Here is a 22,919-nt window from a genome sequence, read left to right on the forward strand (position 1 = left end):
TTGTCCGAAACATCGATTTTCCTGCTCCTCAGATGCTGCCTGACCTGCTCTGCTTTTCCAGCACCACTCTGATTTCCAGCATCTGCACTCCTCACTTTTGCCTGGATATAGTGGTGGTCATGTTCCAAGATTCTATAAACTCTGCAATAATTTACACAGATTGGGGGCTAGCTAGTGTAAGCAATCCAATGGAAAAGGGAGGTAGGTATAAAATTGGGAACTATAGACCAGTCAGCCTACAGGGAAAAATCAAAATGAAAGCTTCAATTGTGAAGCATTTGACAAAACAGTATTCAGGATCTGCTCGAATCAGTATGGATTTGAAGGGCCTGTTTGAGTGCATACTGTTCTGTCTTCTAAGCGTGAGAAACCGACTGGCCATCTTTAAGGATGTAAACAGTGGAGCTGATGAGAGTGTAACAGTTACTAAGGAGAAAAACTACAACTAACTCCCTGGACCCCGCAGCAAAAGCTGAAAGGTACAGAAATTCTATTCTTCCACACTTACATTTGGGTGATATTTCTGGCATGTGACTGTGTGAATGTGAATACTGTGTCAGAGAGACTGTAGGGAAAGGGCGGGCGGTTAGTCGAACATAACTGTGTTTGTGTGTCCGCTAATATTATGATATTTCCAAGTCTCTCTTACGAAACTCAGAAATATTTTCAATTCAGATTATCCCCCTGTTCCCCTTCTAAACCTCAAAAGTAGAATTCAAGGCAATATATTTGTTGGTTTCAAGATTTCGGTCCAAAAGTACCGACAATGTCACCGTTCAGCTCAGACAGCGCCATCAGTGCAGCAGCAAAATGCCTCTAACTCGACAACGGAGCCGTCTATTCGAGTGAAAACTTTTCGGCCATAAACCTTCCCCTGTCAGGGTGAGGAGTGATCGAGCCTGGGTGTCTGGAGATGCGGAATTTCAGAGGAATCGGAGAGTTTAGGCTGTTAGAGAAACACAGAGAAGCAGCAGGAGCAGGGAGCTGACGGCAGGTTGTCCCTGCGCCGTCCGCTCGCTGCCTTGAAGTTGCTCAGTGCCGCCACCAACAGCTTCATTGCTGACCCAGTTCAGACTGACTCAGAGAGAGATTCAGCGCAGAGTTCTCAACATGAGCGACAGTGCAGCCGCCGAAACGGCTCCTCCAGCCTCCGCTCCCACTAAAGCCAAGGCCCCCAAGAAGAAGGCGGCGGCTCCCAGGAAAAAAACACCCGGTCCCGGGTTGGGAGAGCTGATTTTGAAGGTTGTCGGGGATATCAAGGATCGCAAAGGGGCGTCTCTGTCCGCTGTAAAGAAGGGGCTGGAGAGAAGCGGGATCGATGTGGGAAAGCGAAATGCACAGATCAAGATGAGTATCAGGAGGTGCCTGGCGAACGGCTCCCTTGTTCTGGTCAAGGGTCAGGGCGTCTCCGGCTCCTTCAAACTCCCAAAGAATCCAGTCAAGGCAAAAGCGGGAAAGAAGGCGGGAACATCAGCGGCCGCCAAGAAACCGGCCGTGAAGAAATCACCGGCCAAGAAGGTGACAGCAAAGAAATCCCAGTCCAAGAAAGCGACAGTCAAGAAATCCCAGGCCAAGAAAGCGACAGTCAAGAAATCCCAGGCCAAGAAAGCGACAGTCAAGAAATCCCCAGCCAAGAAAGCGAGCGGCAAGAAGACGGCACCGCCAAAGAAAGCGGTGAGCAAAGCAGCGCCAAAGAAACGGACTCTCGTGAAGAAGGTGAAAAAGACCAAGGGCCCTAAAGCCCCCAAACCCCTCAGCAAACCGGCTAAAGGCAAGGCCAAGCCCAAAGCGAAAGTGACCAAGACAGCAGCAAAGAAATGAACCAGTCGGTGTAACATATAACCATCTGAACCCAAAGGCTCTTATCAGAGCCACCCACAACTCTCAGGAAAGAGCTGAGCCCGGATCCAATGTTCCCCGTCCCCTACCTTAGATATTACTTGATCTGAATCACTCATACACACTCATGCCATGGTTTACGAGAGCGGAGACCTGTGAATGGGGAAGGTATCATAGGGAAGGTTTATTGATCTCCATCTTGTTATTTCACTTCGCGACTGATAACCCCACCGAGTCACGAATGTGACACATTGTAGTATTTGTATTTTATTGACCAGTTTTGTTCAGTTTTAATTCTGAGACCCTGTGGATGTTTTCATGGCGTGTTCCTTCCATCTGGCTGTTACAGACAGTTCAGGCAGCAATTCCACATTGTTTTCGGGCTAATTACAATCTGGGGATAATAAAAAATAACAGATAAAGTGAGATTTTGTCCTTTTATCGTTGTACACTGCATTAGCTTTTGAGATGTTGAAATTGGCGGGGTTGTTTAGATTGATTCACGGCCGGTACAAGTTCGGTTGTTCAGTTTGTCTGGGCTGTTTTAAACCCCGCCTTTCCTCCTGCCTGTTACAGACAAATCAGACAATGATCCTGACCCCTGTCCCCGCCGACAGCTAACTAGGTTTTAAATAATTACTATAAAATATTAAATTTTATCTTAGTTGCAGACGGATGCTGTTTTGCGTCTTAATGGTTATTTTAATCTCAAGGTTTGTGAGGGTGAATTCGGCGGGCATTTTCAAACTGACCAACTGTCATTTCACGTTATCCAATCAACCTCCAACAATCCTTTTCCTGCCTTTTCTGTCCCTTCCGGAGCTGTTTCTCTGTGGGTTGAAGGACAGGGCTGTATCCAATCCCAGCTCTAGGGCGGGCTCTCCGTTCCCTTAAACAGGCAGCACCGCAGCAGCCTCAGCATTGACAGCAGCAGCCTGTGTGTGTGTTACAGAGAGTTGGAGAGAATGGCCCGAACCAAGCAGACAGCGCGCAAATCCACCGGAGGGAAAGCTCCCCGCAAGCAGCTGGCTACCAAAGCGGCCCGCAAGAGCGCTCCGGCCACGGGCGGAGTGAAGAAGCCTCATCGCTACAGGCCCGGCACGGTGGCTCTGCGGGAGATCCGCCGCTACCAGAAATCCACCGAGCTGCTGATCCGCAAACTGCCCTTCCAGCGGCTGGTGCGAGAGATCGCTCAGGACTTCAAGACCGACCTGCGCTTCCAGAGCTCGGCGGTGATGGCCCTGCAGGAGGCCAGCGAGGCTTACCTGGTGGGACTGTTTGAGGACACCAACCTGTGCGCCATCCACGCCAAGCGGGTCACCATCATGCCCAAAGACATCCAGCTGGCCCGCCGGATCCGCGGGGAGCGCGCCTAAACGGAGCCTGGCCGGCCCGGCACATTCACCCCGAGAGAGAGAGAGAGAAACACAACGGCTCTTTTCAGAGCCACTAAACCATCCAGAGAGAGCGGGAAACGATGGGGTACATTAATATTGTAATTATAAATCTATGAAGTAAATGGGGATTGAATAAAATATTGAGTCAGTCAGTGACAATGAAAATCCAGCGACCGAGGTCGTCAGTGATCGCAGAATTTATTATAATACGATATTAGAGATTTGAAGTTTTGCTGCACAATTCGGAATTCCCCGAACAAAAGCTCTCTCTCTTCATTGTTTATCATGGTGGTAAACATGGCTTGTGGTTGTGGAGAAGGCGCGGGAGAAGGTTTGGCGCCAAGAGATCAACCGTTTTTATTTCGAATTGAAACTCCCGCCAAAATGCCAGAGGAGAAAGTGTGAATTCCTATTCGGTGATTTGTTTTTGCCTTTTACAAAAATAAAGTTCAAACCATCATACGCTACTCCCTTTCCTAATTTGCATCTGAAAAAAAAGACTCACCAGAGAGAGCGGGAAACGATCGCAGTCGTTGGAGCATCGCTTTGAACAATATTAAACAGTAATATATTTCAGGGGAGTTAGTTGAAGACACAGATCGCCCAAGCGGCAGTGATTAGAATATTCACTGCTGTGAATGTTCTGTAACTTTCACATGCTTCATTATAGCATTTCAGTATTAATTCCGGATTAAATCCCCTCTGTCCTCACTGTTTCCCTTGGTGTTCCCACCAGCTGTAACTATATGATCATTGCTGAGGAAGCTGGCGGGAAAACATGGCGCCAAATCATCAACCGTTTTCTTTCACATTTGAAAATCCTGCCGAAATGTAGATCAGAGAAGGGAAAACAATGCATTCGTATTTAGTCATTAATTTACAATTTTTCTTTCGGGTAATGAGTCTAGAAGGTATTTGAAGGATTCGAGGTTGTCTTCAGAGGGAAGGAACACTCTCATTCAGTCCTTGTGAGGGTTTCTTGAACGTTCTTCTCCGTGAGCGCATTAATAACGAACACCGCCTTTAGGTATTATTTTAATACCGTGCTTCCTTATTGCAAAAGCTCCACATTAACAATTCCAGTCCGGCGAGTGTTCTGGTTTGATCTCGGTTCGTTTTGAAAGCTTCTAACCGACAGCAGAAAGCCTCATTTACACTATTCTGCAACACCACAGAACCCGCGTGGAGTTCTGGAAATTTTAAAAAAATAAATGTGTAATGTATCTACCCGTGGGTCTGCAAGAAAGGGAGCACTTGTGGTGATACTCAGGGCTCACATCCCAACCGGGGCTTGTCGCTCCCGGAATAATCAAACATTAGAGGGTAACTTGAGCAAATAGTAGCAATCAGAAAGAAAAAAGATTCACTGGTGTTTAATATGCTCCCGAGAGGCAGGGAGAAGAGAGGACACATTCTCTACTCTTGATGCCAGCGCCAAATCATCAACACCTTTCCTTCCGATTTGAAAAGCCCGCCATTTCACAAATAACGGAGTATGTTTTGCATAGAAAAGTTATGTGTAAAAAAGGAGAATGTTGTTCATCAATACTTGTTAGTGAGGTTATAAATATATAGTTCAGACAATCTCTCGCTCATTCATTTGCCTAACTGCATCTATCTCTTTCTACTTTTTTTCTTTTCTGGACCTATAGAACTGGCAGAAACAAAAACAAGCGCCAAGAACTGCAATCTGCAACTAATCTCTTCATTTCACATTTCGAAAGCACTCCGATTTGCTGATCAAACATTACAGAACGTTCTTCCGGCAAAGCTCATTAATCGTCTTTAGACAATATTTTAATGTCGCCCAGCCTTTTTGCACTAGTTCTGATATCAGCAAAAGCTCCACATTTGCCATCTCAGTCCTGCAGCTGCTCTGCTTTGATCTCGGTTCATTTTGATAATCTCTCACCGACAGCAGGAAGCCTCATTGACTGTAATCTGAAATCGGAGAAAACAGTGCCAGAGACCCAGGTTCGAGTCTACTAGGCATAGAACTAAAGGCATGGACCGCCAATCGTAAGATATATCTGCTCCTAGTACTCAAAAACGGAGACACGTTTCTTTTTGGTTTGCCTGGGGAGATATTCACCGTTCATATCCCACCGTGAATGGTGGCTCCGGAACTGACATTTGAAGTGCTCATCCAAATACTTTTTAAAGGTTAAGGTTCCTGGCCTCCACCACCTTCGCATGCAGTGTCTTCCAGATTTCCACCACTTGCTGAGTGAAAAGATTTTTCTGAAATTCCTTCAATATCTTTCCATCTAACCCTTCACTATAGCGACAATCCTTACCCTCACCGTATCATTACCTCAGCACCACTTGTGATTGCTCGCTCAAACAAGGGAAACAGTAGAGAAGCGCATGCGTGAGGCCCTCCCCCAGCGCTGCCATTGAGGAGCATTTACTCAGTGAGTACAAGAGGTTTGTTTGAAACAGACCGCAATGGAGAGATCAGCGCCCAGGGAAGGGAGGGAACAGCAGCACATCGGGATGGGAGCCTGGGACACAGAGGGGGGCTCCGAGACCGGGATTGATTCGGGGTGAGTTCAGGGAGAACCGGGGGCTGTTTGTAAGAGGCCGAGCGGAGCAGGAACTGGTCCCGGAACTTGGAGTGAGCGGGCTGGGGGGAAGAGAGAGGCCTTTCTCGGGCTGTGTGTGGGCCTGCTGAGGGAGGCAGAGCGGGAAGAAGCTGCTGTGGGACATTCTGGTGGTTTTTAATTCTCGAAAACACTGATGGAAATTCATTATTTGGCTTCTATTTCATGCTGTTTGTTGCGAATAGACGTTGAATAGGAGGTAATTAAAGGACAGTATATCTAAATGTGATAGTAGTGCCTGTTGTTCTTCCTTCAACAGTTAATGTATTGGGAGCTGAATATTGAACTTACAGATGTTGGTTAGCTTTTGTACCTTAGTAAATTGTTTTAGAATTTCGCAAACAGAAAAACAAAGACTGGGAGGAGCTCAGAGCTAGAGTGTAACCAGTCATGGCTCTGTTCATTTTGCCCTGTTTAAAAATAAAGAATTATCATGATCATGACCTGAATATTTCATTGATCATTTGATGTCTTTCTGTTTAGCTGACGGTGATTTAGAGGCAATATCTCTCTTGTCTTCCTCCAGGCAAATGATTAATGGACCAAGATAATGTAATATTCCCTCAGTACAAAGCCAAACGTGACCAGCTGCTTCTAACAACCAGCAGGTATGTTACTGTTGTCAGATTGGAGAACATCCTTTCCACAGTCAGAGTGGATTGAGTCAGATACACATTTCTCCAGCTTTCTCATTTCCTCTCCCCCACCTTTACTCAGTCCCAACCTTCGGACTCAGTACCGCCTTCTTGACCTGCAATCTTCTTCCCGACCTCTCCGCCCCCATCGGCCTATCACCCTCATATTTACCTCCTTCCACCTATTGTATTCCCAATGCGCCTCCCCCAAGTCCCTCCTCCCTACCTTTTATCTTAGCCTGATTGGCACACCCTCCTCATTCCTGAAGAAGGGCTTACATCCGAAATGTTGATTCTCCTGCTCCTTTGATGCTGCCTGACCTGAGGCCCTATTCTCTCCCTAGTTATTGTTTTGTCCTAAATCTATTTCTAAAAACTCTTTGCATTCTCCTTAATTCGATTTGCCAAAGCTATCTCATGACCTCTTTTTGCCCTTGGGATTTCTCTCTCAAGGTCTATGACCTTTATACTCTGAGGATTCATTCAATTTCTTCTGTCTATACCTGACATATGCTTCATTTTTTCTTAACCAAAACCTCAATTTCTCTCGTCATCCCACATTCCCGCCACCTACCAGCCTTTCCTTTCATCCAAACAGGAATATACTAATTCTGGACTCGTGTTATTGCATTTTGAAGGCTTCCCATTTCCCAGCCTTCACTTTACCTCCAAACATCTGCCCCCCCCCCCCCTCCCCCCCAGTCAGCTTTTGAAAGTTCTTACCTAATGCTGTCAAAATTAGCCTTCCTCCAATTTCAAACTTCAGCTTTTAGATCCGGTCTATCCTTTTCCATCACTATTTAAAAACAAACAGATTTATGGTTGCTGGCTCCAAACTGCTCCCCCACCGACAACTCAGTCACCTGCCCTACCTTATTTCCCAGGACCAGGTCAAATTTTACATCTTCTCTAGCAGGAACATCCACATACTAAATCAGAAACTTTCCTTATACACACTTAATAAATTTCTCTCTGTTTATACCCTTAACACTATGGCAGTCCCTGTGGACATTTGGAATGTTAAAATCCCCTACCATATCCACCGTATTATTCTTACAGAGAACTGAAATCTCTTTACAAATTTGTTTCTGAACTTCTTGCTGACTATCAGGGAGTCTATAATACCATCCCAATAAGATGACCATCCCTTTCTTATTTCTCAGTACCATCCAAATAACTTCCTGCATATATTCCCAGGATTACGGTCCCTAAGTACAGTACTATCAAAACTGCCACTCCCATCCCCTCCTGCCCCCACTTTCTAAGCTTCCCCGTAGCATTTGTATCCTGGAACGTGAAGCTCCTTCTCTCGGAACATGTTGATTAAGACATTTTCTTCGAATTTTAAAAATCTCTTCCCCATCCAAGCCTTTAACACAATGGTACTTCCAGACAATGTTTGTAAAAACCGACTATTACAGCCTTTATATTCTTACATATATCTGAAATCTGTGTGTATTTGTTCCTCAGTTTCCTTCTGACTGTTGGGGAGTCTATAAGTACAGTCCCAATATGGTGATTATCCCTTTCTTATTTTGACCCAGATATTCTCACTGGATGATCTTTTTCAGAAATATTTTCACTAGTTAGAGCAGCAATGTTTTCCTTAATCAAAAGCACCACTCTACATTCTCTTTTACCTGCCTTTATATTCCTTCCCATATCCCCCTCATACTTCTATAATCTATTGAATACAGACCCAGAGTTCTCCTCAATTGCTGTTTTTCTGACAAGTCCTTCATCCTGGGGTCATTCTTGTAAATGTACTCTGGGCTCTCTCCAACACGAGCACATCCTTCCTGAGATAATGGGCCCAAAGCTGCTCACAATATTCCAAATGCAGTCTGGCCAGAGCTGATGGGGGCTCAGCAGTACATCTCTGCTCTTGTCTTGTAACCTCCTTGAAATACATGTTAAATTGGCATTTGCCTTCCAAACTGCCAACTGAACCTGCCAGTTAACCTTAAGAGAATTCCTGAACTAGGACTCCCAAGGTCCCTTGTATTTGAGATTTCTGAAGACTTTCTCTGTTCAGAAAATTATCAACATCTTTGTTCCTTCTACCAGAGTGCATAACCTCACAATTTCCCACATTGTATTCCATCTGTCATTCCTCTCTCCTTGTAAATATTTGTTCAAAACCTGCCCTACAATCAAAATTTTCATCATTCAAGAGAATACCATTCAATGTGTCGGTGCCCAATGTGTACTTTGCAAACTCTCCTGAAGGACCTTGAGATGTCCTGTTACACAAAACGTGTTCCATGTGACTGATCTTCTTTTACAGTGTTAAGACAGAGATTGCTTGTGTGCCTGAGGAGTCTAATATGGTGCTACATATTGTGTAATCAGAGTACCAACTTGGACTTTCATTCAAACGTAAAGTCATTGAGGCAGCTCAGAGCGATTGGGCCGAGCATACTAACCTGCGAATCTCCTGCAGTGATGTTCTAGGTTTGGGATGATTGACCACTAAGAATTACAAACATAAGACTCTGGAGTAAGAGTTGGCCATCTGGCCCTTTCAGCCCGCTCCGCCATTCAATAAGATCATGGCTGATCTTTTCCAGCCTCAGCTCCACTTACCCAGCCTCTCACCATAACCCTGAATTCCTTTACTCTTTAAAAACATTATCTTAGCTTTAAAAACATTCAATGAGGAAACCTCAACTACTTCACTGGGCAGGGAATTCTACAAATTCACAACCCTCTGGGTGAAGAAATTCCTTCTCAGTTCAGTCCTAAATCTGCTCCCCCTAATTTTGAGGCAATACCCTCTTGTTCGAGTTCCACTCGCCAGTGGAAACATTCTCCCTGCCTCAATCTCATCTATTCCCTTTATGATTTTATATATTACTGTAAGATTTCTCCCCTCTGCCCCTCCGCCCCCATTCTTCTAAATTCTAACAAATATGATCCCAGTCCACTCAGTCTCTCCTCAGAAAGCAATACCCTCAAGTCATCAACTCAGGAACCCAGTGAAACTTCTCTGCACCCCCTTTATTACCAGTATCTCCTTTCTCAAGTAAGGAGACCAAAACTGCACACAGTACTCGAGGTGTGACCTCACCAGCACCCTACATAGCCGCAACATATCCTCACCATTTTTAAACTTGATCCCTCTACCAAGAAAGCACAATATACATTTTTTTAAGATTAGATTAGATTCCCTACAGTGTGGGGACAAGCCCTTTGGCCCAACCAGTCCACACCGACCTTCCGAAGAGTAACCCACCCAGACCCATTTCCCTCTGACTAATGCACCGAACACTGTGGGCAATTTAGCATAGCCAATTCACCTGGCCTGCACATTTTTGGACTGTGGGAGGAAACCCACACAGGCACAGTGAGAATGTGCAAACTCCACACAGACAGTCGCCTGAGGCTGGAAGTGAACCTGGGACCCTGGTGCTGTGAGGCAGCAGTGCTAACCACTGAGCCACCGTGGTGCCCATTGCCTTAGTATTTAACTGTTGCATCCACAGACCAGCCTTCTGCAATTTATGCACAAGGATACCCAAGTCTCTCTGCACAGCAATTTACTGCAAATTTTTCCATTCGGATAATACTCCTTTTTACTATTATTGTGACCAAAATGGATGACTTCACGTTTACCAACATTTTACTCCATCTGCCAGAACTTCACACACTCACTTAAACAATCTATATGCCTCGAAACATTTGTTATCTGCAAACTTTAACACACTACATGTGGTCCTCAACTCCACACCATCTGTGCAAATTGTAAACAATTGTGGTCCCAACACTGGTCCAATAGGCTGAGGAGTGGCAGATGGGGTTTAATTTAGATAAATACTGCATTTTGGGAAAGCAAATCTTAGCAGGACTTATACACTTAATGTTCACATCCGAGGGAGTGCTGCTGAACAAAGAGACCTTGGAGTGCAGGTTCATAGCTCCTTGAAAGCAGAGTCCCAGGTAGACAGAATAGTGAAGAAGGCATTTGATATGCTTTCCATTATTGGTCAGAGTATTGAGTATAGGAGTTCGGAGGTCATATTGCGACAGTACAGGACATTGATGCATTGGTGAGGCCACTTTTGGAATATAGCATGTAATTCTGGTCTCCTTCCTATTGGAAAGATGTTCTGAAACTTGAAAAGGTTCAGGAAAGATTTACAAGGATGTTGCCAGGGTTGGAGGATTTGAGCTATAGGGAGAGGATGAATAGGCTAGGACTATTTTCCCTGAAGCATTGGAGGCTGAGGAGTGACCTTGTAGAGACCTATAAAATCATGAAGTGCACGGATAAGGTAAATCGACAAGGTCTTTTCCCTGAGGTAAGGGAGGTCAGAACTTGAGGGCATAGGTTTAGGGTGAGAGTGGAAAGATATGAAGAGACCTAAGGGGCAACCTTTTCACACAGAGGGTGGTGCATGTGTCGAATGGGCTGCCAGAGGAAGTGGTGGAGGCTAGTATAATTGCAACATTTAAAAGGCATCTGGATGGGTGCATGAATAGGAAGGGTTTGTAGGGATATGGGCTGGGTGCTGGCAGGTTGGACTAGTTTGGGTTGGGATATCTGGTCAGTATGGATGAGTTGGACCGAAGGATCTGTTTCCTTGCTTTACATCTCTATGACTCAATGATCCCTGAGGCACACCACTATCATCGATTGCCAACCAGAAAAGCATTCAATTATCCCCATCTTTGCTTTCTGTTTGTTAACCAATCCTCTATCCATTCTAGTGGATTGCCTGTAACACCTTTATCTTATGCAGCAGCCTTTTGCTTGACACCTTGTCAAATGCCTTTTGGAAATTTAGACATATCACATCTACTGGGTCCACATTATTTGGTGCAATTATAATGGCTTCAAAGAATTCCAAAAGATTAATTAAGCATGACCTGTTGTGCCTGCCGAATGGGACAATTTCTCTCAAGATGCTTTGCTATTTCTTCTTGATAGTAGATTCGAGCATCTTGCCCACTACATATGTTAAGCTCACTGGCCTATAATTCCCCATTTGTTTTCTCTACCTCCCTTCTTAAACAGTGGCATCACACTTGCTGTTTTCCAATCTGCTGGAACTGCCCCAGAGTCCAGCTAAGTTTAGAAAATTACCAAGAGTGCCATTTCTTTTAGTCCCGTCAGATGCAATCCGTTAGGGCCAGGAGACTGGTCTGCCCTTATATCCGTTAGTTTGTCCAACATTGACCTTTTTGTGATAATTGTTTCTGGGTCCTCACTGCAATAGGCTGGAGGAGAAATTGCGGGCGGATGTTTTTGCATCATTGTTAGCCATGTGAGATCACAGAAGAGTGGAGGGTGACAAATGTTATTGTGTTAGTGTTCACAGTACAAGATACAAATACCGTGCCAGTAATTGACAAGGACACGAAGGGAGATGTCATAGAGTCCTACAGCACAGGGGCAGGCCATTTCGTCCAAACTGTTCCATGCCAACAAAAATGTCCATCCAATCCCATTTCCCTGTAATTGGTCCATTATTATTCAAGAATGGCTGCAAAGAAAAACCTGGGAAATACAGATCAGTAAGCCTTAGGTAAACTACTTGAAGATTCTGAGATATATGATATACATGCATTTGGAAAGACAGGGTTTGATATGGAATAGTCAGCATACCTTTGTGTGTGTGTGAGGTCTTGTATTTTGGAAAGACAAATCAAGGCAGGAGTTTCATGGTGAATCATAAAGCCTTAAGGAGTGTAGTGGAACAGAGGGAACTTGGAGTTCAAGTTCACAGTTCTGTTAAAGTGGAGTAATAGGTAGACAACAGTGAAGAAGGTTTTTGTCACACTGGCCTTCATTAGTCAGGGCGTTGAGTATTGAAGTTGGGAAGTTATGTTGCAGTTGCACAGGACATTGGTGAGGCCGCACTTGGAGTAGTCTGTTCAGTTTTGGTCACCTTGTTATAGAAAGAATGTTACTAAACTGGAAAGAGTGCAGAAGAAATTTACAACGATGCTGCCAGGACTCAGTGGTCTGAGTTACATGTAGACAAACTAGGACTTCACTCTTTAGAGTATAGGAGACTGAGGGGGGATTATATAGAACTGTATAAGATTACAGGAGGAACAGATCGGATGAATGCACTCAGTCTTTTTCCCAAGGTGGGGAAATGGAGCATCAGAGGGCATCAGTTTAATGTTAGAGGAGAAAGAATAAAAGGGAACTGGAGGAGCAATGTTTTTATACAGAGGGCGGTATGCACATGGAATGAGTTGACAGAAGTGGTTGAGGAAGATACATTAGCAACATTTAAAATGCGTTTAGACAAATACATGGGCAGGAAATGATTAGAAGGATATGGGCCAATTACAGGGAATGCGATTGGATGGACCTTTTTGTTGGCATTGAAGAGTTGGGGCTAAAAGGCCTTTCCCTGTGCTGTAGGACTCCATGACATCTCCCTTCATCTCCTTGTCAATTACTGGTACGGTACTTGTATCTTGCACTGTGAATATTAACACAAAATACCTGTTCAATGCCTTGGCCAATTCCTCATTATCTCAATGTGAAATCCCCCTTCTTATCTTCGAAAAGACCAATATTTATCTTAGCCAGTCTTCTTCGCTTTATATATTTGAAGAAATTTTTGCTGTCTGTTTTTATATTCTGAGCTACTTAAATCTCATAATCTATCTTACTTTCTTTTTAGCTTTTTTGTGCCTTTGTGATGACCTTTAAAGTTTTCCCAATCATCTGGCTTCCCACTGCTCTTTGCCACTTTGTGTGCCTTCTCTTGTAACTTGAGAGCCTCACTTACTTTCTTAGACACCCATGACAGATTAACCTCGTTTTCAGTGGTGTATACTTTTGTGGAACACCTTGGAAAATTGCTTTGAAAGTCCTCCACTGTTCGGCAATTGTCCCACCATAAAGTCTGCTAACTCCTCCATCATCCTATTGTAGTCTCCTTTGTTTGAGCACAGGACTCTGGTATTGGATTTTTATCTTTCTTTCCATCTGTATTCTAAATTCAACCATATCGTGATCACTCCTTACAAGAGGATCTGTAACTATGACATCTTTAATTAATCCTGTCTTATTACACAGAAGCAGATCTAGAGTAGTTTAGTCCATACATACTGTTCAAGAAAACTATCGTGGATACATTCAATTAACTCCTCCTCAAGGCTCTATTCACCAACCTGGTTTCACCAATTGACATGTAGTTTAAAGTCCCCCATGATAATTACCAAACCATTTTTACAGGAATTAGTTATTTTTATGTTCACTTCCCTCCCCAGTGTGATGTTATTTGGTGCCATATAGACTTCGCCACAGTGACTTATTTTTCTTTGTGTTTCTATTTGCCACTCAAATAGATTAAACCTTATTCTTCATGGAACCTATTTCACCATAGCTCTAATATCCTCCTTAAATATCAGAGTTATACCACCCCCTTCCCTTTCTGTCTCTCCTTCCAAACAGTCTGATAAGCCCTGGATATTTAACTCCCAGACCTGACCATCTTGCAATCCTGTTCCATAATAGCTACTAAATCACACTAACTCACAATGAACTCATCCACCTTGTTTTGAATGCCATGAGCATTTAGGTAAAGTGCCTTTATGCTAATTTTTTACACCTTTTTGAATTCTACTAATTTCCACTAATATCTCCTGACTCATTCTTTCTTTTAACGTCTTTCATAGACTTGGATGTTGTTAAACATTTCTGCACACACGCTAATCTGCTGCTTTCCTTTCTATTTACCATGATACTTCCTGTCGCTCCGCCCACCTCACCCTCCATCACTGAAGTCCTAGTGATCACCTCAGATGGAAAAGAAAGGTTATCACTGGAAGAAGCATGTGAAAATTTACTCATCACACCCACACTGGCTTCAGCAAATATCATCTGCCCCACATGGGCTGTACTTGCGGATTCAGCATTAAACCATTCAATAATCCCAGGACGCATAGAAAAAGAATCATCCTTGATGCATAGTCACTGCTCAAGAAGAATAATATGGTTTTATAAGTACAGGCTGGACATTCCAAACACATTATTCTACATGGTCTGAATCTACTTCCCAGTCTATATATATATTAATCACTATATCCCGTATATTCCCTCATTGTCTAATTTTGGACCGCTAATTCATCTGATGATCTCTTTGCTATTAGCCCAAATCTCCTTCCCTGAAGATGCTTCTGGTATTCACTGTCAGAGTCACCTATTTCGCTGCTCCCCCAAAAGCTGCCACCCAGGTCTCTAAGTCCTTGTAAAAGCCGCCAAAAATGCGGCCGGTGTAAATGAGAAACAAAAACATGAATTGTTGGAAAAGCACAGCAAGTCTGGCAGCATCTGTGAACAGAAAGCAGAGTTAATATTTCAGGACTCCTGTTCCCACCAGGTTCCGACCCACACTTTTCATCCACTTCCCGGAGACAGGGCACCAGGAGCTTCATGGGGACTACAATTCCCACAATCCGTGTCGCTGCTGCTCATGTGACAGGGTCACGAACTGATCACACAAAGCTCATACCGCGCATGTGCAGAAACGTCTTTGAGGCGGGGACAACTCCTTCAATGTCATTGGTCAGTTATCACAGCAGCCTCTTTGTCTACTTGCAAAAAGCATACAAACGTCATTTCGTCACGCCCGCTGCTGTCCCACGTGCTTCCGTCTTCCACCCCAGCGCCATCAAAAGCGAAAACGTGACCAATAGAAAGCACTGGAGGACCGGAAGCAATCTGGATCTCCAACCAATCAGAGCGCCCTATTGTCTGAGCGCGAACGTGCAACCATGCGTTTGGAAAGCTGCTCTGTCCTATCCAGCAAAAGGTGGTGCTGCTGTTTGTCTTTGTCTGAATGAAGATGGAACTTTACTCAGAATGACAATTCCTCCTCTCTCCCATATCTGTGAGTAAACCTTTTCACCTGGTTTCTTCTTTGTCATGTTCTGGTCTGAAATTATCTACTTGCAGCAACTGAAAGAGAAAGGAAATGAACTCAGGGAGGGACAGAATCTGTCCAGGGCAAGAAATGATGCTCACTTAGATTTGATTGTTCTGAATTTCGAACCGAATAGTGATGACTTTTATAACTTTTTTTCAGGATGTTAGAAAGGGAAGATTTTCAGACAGCAATCTCAAAACAACCAACACTTGAAGATCTTATAGGTTCACTGAAATAACTGGCACTTAAATATCAGTGACTGTCTGTCTGGTTCAAAAGATTTGAGACAACAATTTGGCTGGAAAAGAACTGAGACATACTTATCAACTGCGAGTCTTTCAATGAATTGATAAACCTTCAAACAGTCTCATACCTGAAAGAAACATCACACCATTCATAGTAGGAACTTACAGAGACACAAGGCCACCCTTAATATGGAGAAACCATGGAAATGTGATGACTGTGGGAATGGATACCATGCCCTGTCAACTCTGGAGTTTCATCGACGTGGTCACTACAGGGAGAGGCCGTTCACCTGCACCGAATGTGGGAAGGGATTCCCTGATTCGTCTGCTCTGCGGGTACACCAGCGTGATGCCACTGCAGAGAGACCATTCACCTGCTCTGAGTGTGACAAGACGTTCTGTGAGTATTTCACCCTGTTGACACACCAGAAAGTTCACACAGGGAAGAGGCCACCTACCTGCTTGGAGTGTGGGAAGGTATTCACGCAGGTATCCAGCCTGCGCATGCACCAACGAGTTCACACTGGGGAGAGGCCATTTCCCTGCTCTGATTGTGGAAAAGAATTCACTGTGTCATCAGCCCTCGTGAGACACCAACGCATCCACACAGGGGAAAAGCCATTCAAATGCTCCAAGTGCGGGAAGCGATTCAGATATTCATCTGTCCTACAGGCACACAAATTAAGTCATACTGGGAAGAAGTCATTCATATGTTCTGAGTGTGGGAAAGAATTCACTCAGTATTCCAGTCTGTGGAGGCATAAGAAAGTTCACAAATGATCAGAGGAGTTGGATCTGTTCTTAATCTGTATTATTAAATCTTTTTGACAGCATATTTCAAACCCACACCTTCACCATTTAGAAGAACAAGAGCAGCAGTTACCTGGGAACATTACCACCTACAAGCTCCCCTCCATATCACACGCCATTCTCATTAACAGGCTGTTAGAAAGGGAGGGTTTGCAGACAGAAATCTCAAAACGACCAGTACATGAAGATCTAATGGAGTCACTGAAATGACTGGGACTTGAACATCATAAATCTCTACATTGGCTGTTCTTTCACTATCCTGGTCAAAATCCTGGAACTGCTCCCTAACAGCATTGTGGGTGAGCCAACACCACAAGGACTGCAGTCCCAGAAATCAACTCACCATCACTTTCTCAAAATGAACAACTCAGATGGGCAATGAATGCTGACCCAGACATTGATACTATACCCCCAAAATTGATATCAACATGAGGGAAAATGCAGCTCAGGATTAATCCACCTTCATTCTGACAGAAGGTGAAATTGGGATGACCAAAGGATTGCTTTCTGTTGGACAGGCCACTCTTGCTACTTTGCTTCCAGTAAGGCTGATGTTCTTTGAGCATGGAACTGCACATTCCCAAGGAAATGATCCCCTGAGGAAGGACATTTAATTTATCCTGGATAGGAAATAATGTTTTCCTTACCACTCTAATGAGATGGAAAGTAAATATATTTGTCTTTGTTCCATTCAGTTTGTACCCAGGGCCAGGCTAATTGACTCAATTGGTCTCAGTCAGTATATATGCTCACATGAACCTTCACCCTCCCCTCTTCAACTCCCCATCAGCAGATCCTTCTGTTCTGTAATGTGGGAAGATTAAATTGGAATATCTTTCTGGACATTAATGTAATATTAAGGGTTAAACTGCACTGAGTGAATGTTCTGGAAGTGGGTGGGAACGACAGTCAGGCAGGAATGCGAATGACCCTAACTCCAATTACACAGTCATTTGCTCCTGCTCTCCCTATTATCAAGTTAAATTACTATTGAATCTTTATCATACTTTTATAGCTATCCCCAGCCAATCAGGTTCGCTTGCTTGATCATCCCCAATGCTGAGGCCCATCACCCCTACGTTGTCTGAGGCAGAAGCAGGACCAGAACTCATTTTCAGGGTCACTCCGAAGCTCGGATACATCACACCTACGTTGTCCTTGGGAATCACTGAGTCAGGAAATCTTCTGCATTATGATTCCCAGGATTAGGGCATAAGCCTTTGCATTATCTCCGAGGATGATCTCATCCTACCATAGTACCTGGGGTAATATGTGACTGTGAGGTTGGGGGTTGTCTTCAGTGGCATGTGACCATGGGGGAGTGGTCAGAGTATCTGTAAACATTGTCAACTGACCTGTAGAGAGGAAATGTATTTCTTTGGTTGGGGTCTCTCTTCTGACTCAATTTTGCACGTCAGGAAAGAGTATCAGAGGAGTCACCTAACTTGTACAAACTTTATTAAACTTCTACTGTTTGCAGAAGTTGGTGTGTGTGAATTGTATCTTGTGTGTGATACTTCAAGAAAAGAAGCAAACAATCATTTTTTACTCCATTCCTGGTATGTCATGGTCATTTGAAACTGAATCTGTCAGTGTGTGATCTGTGAACACATACATATCAGTATGTTACAGATAAAGTGGAAGGTGAATGATGTCTCCTATTTCTGCCATGCTGTTGTAAGGTATGCACTATAGTTATTAATTTCTTTCAGGCTTGAGTCAGTTTAAATGTCTCAAAGCAGAAAACCTTAAGGAAAATTAAATGTTTGTGGTATTTTTATTTGCCTGTGTTCTGTCATAAGAAAAGAATCACTATTGTTTTTAACCCCATTTTTATGTTTATTGTCCATAACCAAAGACTCCCTTATGTATCATGAAAGATCTATAGCTACCTGAACTGAAGTTAAGCTGATAAACCAACCCAAACTACTCCCTGTGGAATAGAATAAGGGCAGCATGTTCTACATTTTCTTATTAGACAGAAGGCTTCCTGTTCAAACTGTCTCTTTACCCCGGATTCTCTGATGAGCAGTGACGTTCACCCAGCATCTACATACTTGGTCAACTCCTTTCATATCATTTTCTCTTCCACCAAAAAGTGAAACATTGTTCTTCAAAACTCCAATGAGAATATGCCCAAATGTTTATACTTACAGTTTCTGTGATGTGAAGATGACTGTCCAATTATCTATCTGCCCCTGTCAGATTCTGCTGTGTGAATATGAGTGTCATTCTCAGTCTCTACCTGTCAGCTTTTGCTATATCAATCTGCCCCATTATGTGAATGTAAAAATGTAGTTATCAGTGTATATCTGTGAGATTCTGCTCCGGGAATGTGTGTTATCAAAATGTACCTGTCTGTTTCTGTAATGTGGATGTGTTTGTGCAATTATCAGTCTATCCCTGACAGCTTCGACTATGAATGGATGAGTGCATCTGTATGTGAAAGTATATGTACCTGTCAGTTTGTGTTCCGTGAATAACTAGCTCATCTGTCACTCTCATAATTAGTTTTTCTTTCCTCAGTGCACAGTGATATAATTATTTGAAGACTGTTGAAGTAAAAGTAAGTGTATTGTGTGCTCTGTATTGTGATAGTGCTCATCCTCATTGGGCCACTTGTGTAGCTCTATTGGGGAGGGTGGAAGGAAGGCAAAAGGACTTTGATTTTCTCTCATGCAGTGGAGGAAATTGGAATGGTCAAAGTAGATGTATTGAAGAATGAAACTGTATGACTCAAAAAGAAAATTGAACAGCTTTACTAATCTATCTGATCACACAAAATCTTTCCACTGTTTCAAAATATTATGTGATGACATTGAGTATCTGAGATAATGGCATCAAGTTTTCTTGTGTTTTACATCAATTCATCAGGAGGATCAAGAAGAACACAGTAGAAAATTTAAGTTAATTTGAAACAAAGGCACAAGACGTCTTGTTGATGAAGATAGAGTTAAAGAGAAAATCTGTTCCCGCAAGTTGGAGAAATGCAGAAGGATTTTATGATAAAGGTGGCAACGATTATAACTAACAAAACCTTCGGTGGTTGCAGAATTTATTATAATAGGCACGGCACGGTGGCTCAGTCTTAGCACTGCTGCTTCATAGCGCCAGGGACCCGCCAATTCCTGTCTCGGGCAACTGTCTGTGTGGAGTTTGCACATTCTCCCTGTGTCTGCGTGGGTTACCTCCGGGTTCTCCGGTTTCCTCCCACAGTTCAAAGATGTGCAGGTTAGGTAAATTGGCGATGCCTGTAGTGTTCGGTACATTAGTCAGGAATGAATGTAGGGGAAGGGGTCTGGGTGGGTTGCTCTTCGGAGGGTTGGTGTGGACTTGTTGGGCCGAAGGGCCTGTTTCCACACTGTAGGGAATCTAATCTAATCTAGTCAGGATATTATACAATATAATTTTAACATATTGTGGTACTGGATTCGAAATTCCGCGAAACACTACTCATTCTCTCTGTTGCTGTTTAATGTGGCTGTCATTGGGGAAGGAGAAAGAATTGGCACCAAGTGATCAACTGCTTTTTTAAAAAAAATTGAAAAGCCAGCAAACATGTAGAAAAGAGCAGATAGTTTTAGAGGAGAGTGCACGAGTCCATACTCGTTCATTTGTTTTTCTATTACAAAAGAATAGTTAACACTTTACCCCATTCCCTCCTTTACAGTTGAGGACTGACTCACTCTTGTCTAATATGCTCTCTCTGTGAAATCAGTGAAACCAGGGAATAATGTGCAGAGGGTCAGGGACGCTCGTTATCGTATGCTGCATCGACTGACTACTTATTGCACTGGGGGTTAATTCAGCCCTTCTTAATGCAGTTAAAGGAAATGTGAAACCAATGTGAAGTCAAACACGATCAGGGACGCTCACGTCGCCATTCTATATGTATCTGTCATTTACTAAGGGCTGAGTACAATCAGGCAATGAACGTGCAATAAGAAATAATGTCCTTACAGACGCTGTCACAATTGTATTTTATGATTTTTTTTCCTCTGCTCTCGCAGCCAGTGACAGTAGAGTATCTAATAACAAGAAGATCATGATTGACTGATGCCAGATTGAAAGTCCAAGGCTCTCCACATTAAAATGAAAATAAATCAATCTGACAGCGAGTGTAGTTGTCAATCTGTACCTTTTCAGACTCTGTTGTGTGAATACATTAAACATAGTTATCGATCTGTTCTTGTCAGTTTCTGCCTGGTGAATGTGTGGTGTAATTGTCAATCTATCCCTGCTCTGTGAATGTGTGCACTGAGATTTCATCTGTTGCTATCAATTTCTGCTTTGTAAATGTGAGAGTTTAGTTGTCAATCTTTCCCTGTCAGACTCTGTAATGTCAATGTTTAAGTGTATTTATTCATCCTTTCCTCTCAGTTTGTGTGGCTGCAGTGATCAGCCTGTACCTCTTTAATTCTACTACATGCATATTTGATTGCATCTGATTTATTGTTATTACATGTACCTAGATATTATGAAAAGTATTGTTTTGTGTGCTTTACAGGCAGATCATATCGTACAAAGTCCATCAGGGTAACAGAACAGAATTTGGAATACAGTGTAAAAGCTGCAGAGCAGTGGCAGAGAGCGAGATTAACATTAAAATTTGGGAGGTCCATTCAAAATTCTGATAACAGCGGAGAACCTTTTCTTCGATCTGTTGGAAAGTGTGTTCAAAAATCTATATTTTCTACCTGACAGACCAGGTGGAGGAGAGTAGTACCAGGGTCGGATGGGTCTTTGATGTTGTTGGTTGCTTTCCTGTGTTGGGGAAGTGTAAATGGAGCCTTTGGAGGGAAGGCTGGTTTCAGTGATAGACTGGGCTGTACTCACAACTCTCTGTAGTTTCTTTTGGTCTGGGGCAGAACAGTAGCCATACCACGCTGTGACACATCCAGGTAGGATGCTTACTATGGTGCATCCATAAAAATTTGCAAGAGTCTTTATGGACATGCTGGATTTGCTTAGCCTCCTGAGGGAATCTGCTTGGTGAATATGTTTGGGTAATTGTCAATGTAAGCCTGCCAGTTTCTGCTATGTGAATGTGAGAATTTAGTTTTTAACAGTCACTGTTTGTTTTTGCTTTGTGAATGTTTAGTTAAGAATCCTTCCCTGTCAGGCTCTGTAATGTGAATGTGAGTGTATTCATCACTGTTTGCCTGACAGATATTCTTTTGTGAACATGTGACTGTGATTCATTCTGTGATGGTCGTTTTTAGGGTGTTGTATTTGGGCCTTAATCTCTCCTGCATTTTGTGCTTTATGACAGAGTCACAGCATTGGTCCAGCCATTCAGCCCATTGTGTCCAGACTGGGACATTCTGTTCTTCACCTGTTCTCCATACTAGTTTCCATTAACTGTTGGGATTATGAACTTTATCCACTCACTGCCAGTATCCTTATGTAAATGCTAATTTGAGATCATTTTTGCAGTTATGTGTCTTTGAGTAACTATGGACCCAGTTTTGTTCTATATGCAACAGCATCAGGTAGAGTATGTGTATCTCATTCTCTTTCCATGTTCAGTTGTGTTTTCTTTTGGTCTAAGTGTTGGATAAACTCAATCAATATTCACTAATCCGTTCTGATTGAGGGAGTAATGTTGGTTTAGTGTTTATCTTGGCCTGAATCTGTATTTTATTGCATTCAGACTCCTTTTTTTTAACGTTTCGTGCATGCAGTAGTCTTTTCAGTTGCTGCTGGACACTTAAGATGTAACATTTAATACTACCTGTAGTGATTAATAATATGGTGAGTCAATTTATAACTGTCTATATTTGGAAATACCTGGGCCAAAATTTCAGTTTTTCTTTCCTTTCGCCATTAACTGGCTGAGTATCTGAGAGTTTTCTGTTGTGCTGCCAATCTGTATCATTTTGAAGAGTGATACTGGTCTATGTCACACTGACATTTTCTGTATGTCTCCTTATATTTCCAGTCCTCCATGTCATGATTGGATATACTTTGTGAGATGGGTTTAACATGGATGTAAGGTTTGCTCGCTGAGCTGGAAGGTTCATTTCCAGATGTTTCGTTGCCCTACCTGGTAACATTTTCAGTGGGCCTCCAAGTGAAGCACTGCTGATTTCTCAGCAACAAACCCAAACAAGAAGACAAAACACATCCAGAAACCCGAGCCATTCTCCCCTATATCAAAGACATCTCAAAAATAACTGCCAGATTACTCAGACCCCTGCCCACAAACTCACCAACACACTAAAACAGCAGCTAATGAACTGGAAAGATCCTATACACACAAGCAAAACTAATGTCATTTACAAAATACCATGCAAAGACTGTAATAAGCACTACATTGGACAACAAGCAAAAAGCTAGGATACATGAACATCAAATAGCCACAAAACGGCATTACCTTCTCTCACTAGTATCCGTACAGACAGATAAGGAAGGACACCACTTCGACAGGGACAACACCTCCATCCAAGGACAAGCCAAAGAGAGACACGCAAGAAAACTCCTAGAAGCATGGCAT

The 22,919-nt window shown here is 43.1% G+C and overlaps 2 protein-coding genes and 1 long non-coding RNA gene across 3 annotated transcripts; all 3 read left to right on the forward strand.

Annotated features, from left to right (window-relative positions):
• Positions 1–1,073: 1,073 nt before the first annotated feature.
• Positions 1,074–1,881, forward strand: LOC140470957 (histone H1-like). The gene has a single exon (XM_072566881.1). The coding sequence runs from the start codon at positions 1,111–1,113 to the stop codon at positions 1,819–1,821; it is 711 nt and encodes a 236-aa protein (XP_072422982.1). The 5' UTR covers positions 1,074–1,110; the 3' UTR covers positions 1,822–1,881.
• An 851-nt stretch (positions 1,882–2,732) lies between these two features.
• Positions 2,733–3,696, forward strand: LOC140470958 (histone H3). Its single transcript, XM_072566882.1, has one exon. The coding sequence runs from the start codon at positions 2,805–2,807 to the stop codon at positions 3,213–3,215; it is 411 nt and encodes a 136-aa protein (XP_072422983.1). The 5' UTR covers positions 2,733–2,804; the 3' UTR covers positions 3,216–3,696.
• A 1,919-nt stretch (positions 3,697–5,615) lies between these two features.
• On the forward strand, positions 5,616–17,905 carry LOC140470857 (uncharacterized). The gene is made up of 4 exons (XR_011956761.1): positions 5,616–5,782; positions 6,366–6,447; positions 14,823–15,332; positions 15,528–17,905. It is a non-coding gene; the product is annotated as an uncharacterized lncRNA (long non-coding RNA).
• The last annotated feature ends 5,014 nt before the right edge of the window (positions 17,906–22,919 follow it).

This window comes from Chiloscyllium punctatum, chromosome 52 (genome assembly GCF_047496795.1).
Source record: "Chiloscyllium punctatum isolate Juve2018m chromosome 52, sChiPun1.3, whole genome shotgun sequence".
Lineage (NCBI taxonomy): Eukaryota > Metazoa > Chordata > Chondrichthyes > Orectolobiformes > Hemiscylliidae > Chiloscyllium > Chiloscyllium punctatum.